Below are 8,323 nucleotides of genomic sequence, written 5' to 3'. Positions count from 1 at the left end.
AGGTTCCATTCCGGTCAAGGGCATGGACCTTGGTTGCAGGCACATCCCCAGGTGGGGGTGTGCAGGAGACAGCTGGTAGGTGTTTCTCTCTCTCTCTCTCTCTCCCTCTCCCTTCCTCTCTAATAAATCAATAAAATATATTTATTTAAAAAAAAAAAAACATATACCACCTCCCCATATGGCTCTCTCATTCCATTGGGCCTCTGTCTACTGAGAACGTGTGGCCTGACTCCCCCGGTGGACTTGGCGGGCGGGGTGAGGGGGGATAGTGTCTACACTCTCATGGGGACTCAGGCGCGCCCAGTTCTGAGCAGCACTGGCCAAGGGGCATCCATCCACCCAGGGGGAATGGGGTAGAGCCCTCTCTGCTCTCTGATGCCCCCTGGTGGCCTGTTTCCAACGGTGTGGGCTTTCTGTTGGTTAGTGTGTGTGTTGTGTGTGTGTGTGTGTGTGTGTGTGTGTGTCTGTTGGGGTTTTTTGGTGGTTGCTTTTTTTGGTATCTCTGGACTCGTGCCCTGGGCCTGAGAATAATCCCTTCTCAATGAAACCACCTGAGGAGCTAGCCCTTTCTTTCGTAGATCGCTAGAAAGCCCTGCTTCCAGGAGAGAACTCGGTCAGCAGGGGCGTGTCCCTGGGCCACGCCAGCTTCATTCATTCCTCCTGGGCTCCTGGCTAAGCTGATTGGGATTCCCCGACAGCCCTCCCTGCACCCCGGGGAGGCATGCGTTTTTGGGGTTCCCCTGAAGCTGTGTTCCTGCTCCCCATACAGGAGCCTGGGATCCGTGCGAGCTCGCTCCCGCGTTCTGCTTTCCCGCCTTCGCTGGGTATTTTTACAGCTGCTTTCCCCGGGACGGGGAGAGAGGGAGGGGAGAAAAAAAAGAAAAGGGAAAAAAAGAAAGAAAGAAAAAGGACCCGACCCCAGGCCTCTCTCTCTCATCCTGGGAATGTTTCCTGGTGCAAAAAAAAATAAAAAAATAAAAAGCAAAATGCTGCTGCCTCCCCTTATGTGCTCTGCCCTCTGGACCCTCTAGGATGTCTTTCCTTCCTCCCCTTTCCTTCCTCGCTGCCACCCCTTTTCCTCTGCCTGTGTCCAGAAAGAAAAAAAAAAAATCAACAACCGCCTGCTATTCCTCAAGCCCCATGCCCTGCATGTCAGCCCAAAACACGGATGCTTCTCTGCAAAGCCCCTGTGTGCACCACCCAGATCTCTCATTTTCCTCCCCAAGACGTGTGCCTGCGCCTCCTGCCTCTGTTTCCCTTCTGAGCCCCACTCCCTGGTGCAAGCGGGGTGCCCATCGGGAGGGGCATGCATCCCTCCCCGGGGGGCCACCCCCCAGCCCCTCAGATGCCCGCATCCTCCATCCATCCACCCCATCCCTGAGGACCAGGAGCCGCAGGCAGGGAGGGGAGTGGGCTGGGGAGGGGGCTCCGGCCGGGAGGACAGGCAGGCAGGCAGGCGTCACTGGCTCCTCCGTCAAACTTTGACAATCAGATGAAAGGAGGAAGCGGGGAGGGGAGGGAGGAGGAGAGGAGGAGGGAAGGCGGGGGGTGTCTGGAGGGAGATGATGGGGGGGCCGGGGGCGGCTCCTTGCTGACGGAGACACACGTCTTTGCCTTGCTCGGCTGCGGCTGGGCTGCTGCGGCTGCGCTCAGCCCACGCCATCGCCCCCCTCCCTGCCTCCTCCCCCTGCTCCCCCTCCCGCCCCGCGGCTGGATGCCTTCCCCGCGCCGCGGTGGTCCGGCCGCACTCCGCAGCGCAGCCGCCAGCGCGGAGGTGCTGGGGGAAGGCAGAGCCTGCGCTCCCGCTCGCTCTCTCTCCCTCTCCGCCGCCGCCGCCAGCCTCGCTGCAGACACCCCGGACCCATCCGCATCCTCCTCTCCTCCCGCTGGGCAGAGCCACAGCCCGGAGGCTGCTGCCTGCCTCGCCTGGAGACAGGCAGCACCCGGACGGAGACAGACACCCGGATAGAGACGCAGATAGAGAAGAAGAAGGTGCGTGGCTGGTGGGTATCTCCATGCCCGGGATGTTTGGGGGGGAAGTGAGGGGAAGGGGCACCCCTCCTGGGCGGGATCCGGTGGCGGTGGTGCCGGGGGAGACTCGGGAAAGGGTTGGAAGGATGGGGGGGCCCCTTCCCTCCTCCTCCTGACTGCGCAAAGCTGCTGCTGCTGCTGCGGAGAGAGAGGAGAGAGGAGCGCGCGAGCCGCCGGCACCAGTTCCCCATCCCGCAGGCGCGCGCAGAGGGAGAGAGCCGCCGGCCAGCCACGTAGGCGCGCGCTCTCTCTCTCCCTTCTCTTCTCCCCTCTTCTCTCCTCTTCCTCCTCTTCTCTCCCCTCTTCTCCCCGCTCCTCTTGGCTCCCGGGGTGGGGAAAATAAAAATAAAAAAATTACAGGAACAGGAAAGGAAGAAGGCCCGCCAGCCCCATCCACCGGCTGTCGGAGGCAGAAGGCATGTCGCTGAGCAAGAATCTGGGTGATGCCGGTCCCCACGTCGAGGCGCCCAAGCCGCCCGTCTACAGCCGCCCCACCGTGCTGATGCGCGCCCCGCCCGCCTCCTCGCGCGCCCCGCCGGTCCCCTGGGAGCCGCCCCCGATGGAGCTGCCGGCCGCGCTGGCTGCCTGGCCGGCCCCGCAGCCCACCTGGGACGCCCCGCCGCCGCAGGTGCAGGTGCAGCCGCCCCCCGCCGCCCTCGGGGCCCCCCCTCTGGTCCCGGGGCCGATGGCCAAGCCCCCGACCACCGGGGTCTTGATGATCCATCCGCCTCCGCCGCCGCCTCCTCCGACGCCGGGGGTCCTGATGATGCATCCTTCGGCGGCTGCTGCAGGGGGGCCCTTGGTGCCCCCTCCTCCTCTGCCTCCTCCTCCCGGGACCCCCATGGTGCCACCTCCGCCTCCGGGGACCCCCATGGTGCCCCCTCCGCCTCCTGGCACCCCCATGGTGCCGCCGCCTCCGCCTCCAGGGACCCCGATGGCGCAGCCCCCGCCAGCCGCGGGGGTCCTGATGGCGCCCGGGGTCCTGATGGTCCAACCTGCAGCCACCGCTCCAGGAGCTCCGCTGGCCCAGCTGCCGCCGCCGCCTCCAGGGACCCTGATCGCTGCGCAGCCGCTGCCGCCACCGCCTCCGCCTCCGGTGGCCCCGATGGCCAAGCCTCCAGGTCCGGGCGTCCTGATGCTCCACCCGACCGCTGCTGCTGCTGCTGCTGCTGCTGCTGCCGCCGCTGCCGCTGCGAGAGCGGCGCCCATCAGCCAGCCCGCGGCCACTCCGGCGCCGATGGTGGCGCAGCCGATGGCGCAACCGATGGCGCCCCCTGCTCAGCCCCCTGCATCCTGGGCCCCGCAGGCGCAGCCTCTCATCCTGCAAATCCAGTCGCAGGTCATCAGGGCGGCCCAGCAGGTGCCCCCCCAGACCCCCCAGGCCGCTCCCCCCGGCTGGCAGGCCGCGGTGCCCCCCGCGGTGCCCCCCGCGGTGACAGCAGCGTGGCCGGTGCCCGGGCAGGGCTGGCAGGCCGCGCCCCTGGCCTGGCCGGCGGCAGCGGCGGCAGCGGCTGCACAGCTCACCTGGCAAGCGCCCGCCCTCGCTGCGGCCGCAGCTGCCGCAGCATCCGCCTGGCAGCAGCAGCCCCAGACCGCACTGCGCCCCGTGCCCCCCAACATCCGCCCCGCGGGGCCCCCGCCTGCACCCTCGACACGCCAGGCGCCGCCGCTCCTGCGCCAGGTGCCACCCCCGCCGCCCATCCGGCCCGCGCCCCAGGCCCAGGGGGGCACCCAGGCGGCGCAGCTGGCCTGGCAGGCCCTGCCACCCCCGCCCCCGCTGCGCCAGGCGCCCCAGGCCCGGCAGCCCCCCCAGCAGCAGCGCTCCGCGGCACCCCCCGCTGGCCCGCAGGCGTCCTCACAGGCGCTGTCCATCCCGCCCGTCATCTGGGAGGCGCCCAGGGAGCCGGCCGCGGGTGCCCAGGAGATGCCCACCTCCATGGAGTTCCAGGAGGCACCCCTGCAGGCTCCCTTTTGGCAGATGGAGGAGCAGCAGCAGCAGCCCTTTCCGGGGGGCCCAGCCTCCCAGAAGGCAATGCAGATGCAGCTACCCGCCCAGCAGGCCCCGGCGCCGCCGGGGGCCGCGCAGGCAGAGCTGCCCGACCTGCAACCCCAGCCCTCCTGGCAGCAGAGCGCCCAGGCGGTCCTGCAGGCCCAGATCAGCGGCGCAGCCCCCGCCCTAGCCGGGGCCAGCTTCCCCGTGGGGCCCGTCAAGTCCATGCTGACCCCGTCGGGCGATTCCAGGGCCTCGTCCTCCTCCGTGGACCGTAGGACCTCCTCGGCCAGGGAGCGCCGCGCCTCGGCGTCCCGGGAGCGCCGCGCGCCCTCCAAGGAGCGCATGCTGTTCGCCGCCACCTACGGCGCGCCCCGGGGCGGGGCGGGGGGCCGCTCAGCTCCGGCCTGGAGGAGCCTGCAGGCCGCGCAAGAGGCCTACGGCGGGGCCATTCCCAGGGGCTGCTTCCCCTCCACCTCCCAGTACCAACCGGGCCCTTCCGACGTGTTCCAGGGGGGGCCCCCCACCATCCCCGAGGTCCCCCAGGCGCTGCAGGACCCCTTTGGCTACGCGGAGGCCATGCCCGGGGTCTCCTGGGTGGCCCAGCCCGACCCCAGTGTGCCCAGCGGGTCCCAGGGGGATCCCTCCATGCTCATGGCCCAGGCCCAGGCCCAGGCCCAAGCCCAAGCCCAAGCCCAGGCCATGGCCATGGCCACCGCGGCGGCGGCGGCCCCCCTCCAGGCCATGGCCTTCCCCCAGGAGGCCCCCAAGCCCCCCGAGGAGCCCGCCCGGCGCCCTGGGGGCAAGGCCACCCGCAAGAAGAAGCATCTGAACACCGAGGAGGACGACGGCGACTACTACTACGGCACGGGCGGCGGGGCCGGCGGCCGTGGCCGTGGCCGAGGCCGGATGCTGGCGGCGCGCCACTGGCAGCCCCCGCGCCGCTGGGCCCCCGCCGCCACCGCCGCGGACCGTGATGCCTGGGGGGGGGAGGCCCCGTGCAGCTGGGACGACCCCATCGCCGCCGCCGCCCGCGGCCTGAGCCTGAGCGCCTGGGAGGGGCCCACCACCTCCCGCATCCTGAGCGGCTGGGAGGGACCCGGCACCTCGTGGGCCCTGAGCGCCTGGGAGGGCCCCGGCGCCTCGAGGGCCCTGAGCCTGTGGGAGAGCCCCGGGTGCAGCGCGAGCGTGCAGTGCCTGATGCTGGCCGAGCTGGCCGGCGTGTCCCTGGGGGCGGGCGCCGGCCAGGGGGGCCCCGTGTGCCCCCTGGACGAGCGAGCCAACGCCCTGGTGCAGTTCCTCCTGGTCAAGGACGGGGGCAGCGTGCCCGTCACCCGGTCCGAGATGGTCCGGTACGTCATCGGCGAGTACCAGGACCAGGCCCTGGAGGTCATCCAGCGCGCCAACCACAAGCTGGAGTGCGTGTTCGGGTACCAGCTGAAGGAGGTGGACCCCAAGAGCGAGTCCTACCTCATCGTCAACAAGTTCGGGGGCGGGCCCGTGGCCACCCCGGCCGCCTGCCTGGAGATCCCCAAGCTGGGGCTCCTCATGGCCGTCCTGAGCCTCATCTTCATCAGGGGCAACCACATCCGGGAGGGGGCCCTCTACGGCTTCCTCGAGAGGCTGGGCCTGGACGTCCACGGGACCCCCGGCCCCCTGGGCGACATCAAGACCCTCATCACCGGCGACTTTGTCGGGCAGAGGTACCTGGAGCTCAGGGAGGTCCCCGACGCCCACCCCCGGGAGCGCGAGCTCCTGTGGGGGCCCCGGGCCTTCATGGAGATCAGCAAGATGCTGGTGCTCAAGTTCCTGGCCAAGCTGCACAACACCGACCCCCAGAGCTGGCCCTACCACTACTTCGAGGCCCTGGCCGAGTGCGAGTCGGACGAGGAGTGGGAGTACGAGCAGCTGGGCCCCTACTACGCTCGCCCCCGGGGCCGGGGGGGGCGCGGCCGCAGGGGTCACCACCGCCGCTGAGTCAGATCCCAGCCCCAGCCGAGTCAGATCCCAGCCCCAGCCGAGTCAGATCCCAGCCCCAGCCGAGTCAGATCCCGCCCAAGCCAAGTCAGATGCCACCATCTGACAGATGTCTGTCCCTTCGCGTCCCCCACAACACGGCCAAGAGCCGCTCACAGGGTCCTCGTGCGTGTACGTGTGCGTGTGCGTGTGTGTGTGTGCGCGTAATACCGAGGGGGGGAAAGGGGGTGGGGGGGGTCGTGTCAACTCGTGTCCCCGGTGTTTTTTCCCGTGCCAATCCTACTATGTGTGTAACACACCTGGATCTCAGATATATGGTTCCTGTTAAATCTGCCAAAGCTTTGTACATCCTCACTTTGCTGTCTAGACTTCAAGTGGCTACTGTTCCTCCTGGGTACCTCTTGGCACTTGTGTATCTCAGTGAGCCGTGTGGTTATCTCTGTCTCTCTCTCATCTCTCGTGTTCCTGTTCGACGACGTGTTTCAACGTGTTCTGACGTGTTCGGCCTGTCGCCGTACCCAGAGTCGTGCTGGCTTCTGTGAAACGGACTGTCACGCAGCCGCCCATCTCATCCTGGTGCAAAAAAAGAACTCTGTGGTGTTGCTGGAGAGTTAGGCTGTTCTGTGACGTGTGCAACATGGCTCCTCATCGGTCACCGCTGTCCCGCAGAGAAATAAATATCTATATCTATATCTAAATAAATATACTTTCAAGCATAGCACAGAGGCGTCTGCCTTCTCGGTTTTTTACGCGCAGAGTTTTGTGTGTGTGTGCGTGTGTGTTTCCCCCTCTCTAGAATACACCACAACACCAAGACTACGATGGGACACAACACGATGGTTTTGGAGGGGGGGAGGCGGAGGGTAGGGGGGCAGGGCGACATAAGATGGGCATCAAACTCAGAGTCCAGACCCTCACAAAGCCCCTCACTGTGGGCTTGATCATCTCCACATTGTAGACAAGTGTCTAAATGCAGGTGAATTCACTCAATGGCACGGGCCAAGGGCGGGTCCATGAGATGGGCATTCAAAGCAGGTTTTCTTGAGGTTATGGGGGGAGGGGGGGAGGGCCCCGTGCACCTGTAGGAACACGGGTATCCAGGCGTTTGTCTGTCACGTGGGGGGGACCTGGGTTTTGTCCACACACATGGATATTGGGGTGGAGACATGCATCCTTACCGGGATTCTAGTGGGAAAAAGGGGAGCAGCAGCCTTCAACCAACGAGGGGTCCTATATATTGGAGGTGATTGGGGAGATGGTAAGGGGGTCTTACGGGGATGGGGGAGCTCAATCCTAACACGCAGGGGACATCAGCTGCCAATATCTGAGCCCTGGGGCACAGGGACTGGTGAGGGAGGGGGCCACAGGGGGCCAGTGTACCATCCTGGATGTTTGGGGGTATTGGGGTGATTGGAGGGTGGTAAGGGGGTCCTGGAGGTTGAGGGAGCTCAATCCTAACACGCAGGGGACGTCAGCTGCCAATATCTGAGCCCTGGGGCGCAGGGACTGGTGAGGGAGGGGGCCACAGGGGGCCAGTGTACCATCCTGGGTGTTTGGGGGTGATTGGGAGGTGGTAAGGAGGTCCTGGGGGTTGGGGGAGCTCACTCCTAACAGGCAGGGGGCGTCAGCTGCCAATATCTGAGCCCTGGGGTGCAGGGACTGGTGAGGGAGGGGGCCACAGGGGACCAGTGTACCATCCTGGATGTTTGGGGGTATTGGGGTGATTGGAGGGTGGTAAGGGGGTCCTGGAGGTTGAGGGAGCTCAATCCTAACATGCAGGGAACATCAGCTGCCAATATCTGAGCCCAGGGGCGCAGGGGACTGGCGAGGGCGGGGTCACAGGGGCCAGTGTACCGTCCTGGGTGTTTTGGGGGGTAAGACATTCATGCCTGCACCGGCTGGCGTATAGAAGACTTTCTGAGAGTCATTCTCTCTGCGAGGGGATGGAGATAATCGGCGTGGCCGCCACCCCTGCTGCCCTGTCCAATAAGGCCCCAAACCCACCAACCCTAACCCACCTACACCCCCCCGCAAACCCATCTCTAGGTAAAGATGAAGTCCCGGGCAGGTGGTCCTTGGTGATGGTGGAATTCGCCTGCCACCTAGCGGCCGACGCCGGTTCTGTCGCTCCGGCAGTAGCCCCCGAGTGTACTACGTCACCACTTCCGGCCCCACCCACCCACCCCTCCAACACCATCAAAGTTGCTTCACCACCTTCGCCCAAGGTTTTCCCGCCCAAACCTTCCTCATTTCCTCTTAGGTCGTAGCACAAGGTAAAAACCTCTTCTCCACCCTTTCTGGGACGAGGGACTGCAGGGGGTCTTT

General features: G+C 66.2%; 1 protein-coding gene across 1 annotated transcript; it reads left to right on the top strand.

Annotated features, from left to right (window-relative positions):
• The first annotated feature begins 1,823 nt into the window (after positions 1 to 1,823).
• On the top strand, positions 1,824 to 5,998 carry LOC118718746 (MAGE-like protein 2). The gene has a single exon (XM_036437592.2). It carries the CDS (start codon positions 2,450 to 2,452, stop codon positions 5,996 to 5,998), a length of 3,549 nt encoding a protein of 1,182 aa, XP_036293485.1. The 5' UTR covers positions 1,824 to 2,449.
• The last annotated feature ends 2,325 nt before the right edge of the window (positions 5,999 to 8,323 follow it).

The sequence above is a fragment of the Pipistrellus kuhlii genome, unplaced genomic scaffold, assembly GCF_014108245.1.
Source record: "Pipistrellus kuhlii isolate mPipKuh1 unplaced genomic scaffold, mPipKuh1.p scaffold_m20_p_140, whole genome shotgun sequence".
NCBI classification, from domain to species: domain Eukaryota; kingdom Metazoa; phylum Chordata; class Mammalia; order Chiroptera; family Vespertilionidae; genus Pipistrellus; species Pipistrellus kuhlii.
This window is presented reverse-complemented; position numbering and strand designations above follow the sequence as displayed.

Excerpts from the sequence above, each read along its gene's own strand:
- LOC118718746 (XM_036437592.2), top strand. The coding sequence starts at position 2,450 with ATGTCGCTGAGCAAGAATCTGGGTGATGCCGGTCCCCACGTCGAGGCG.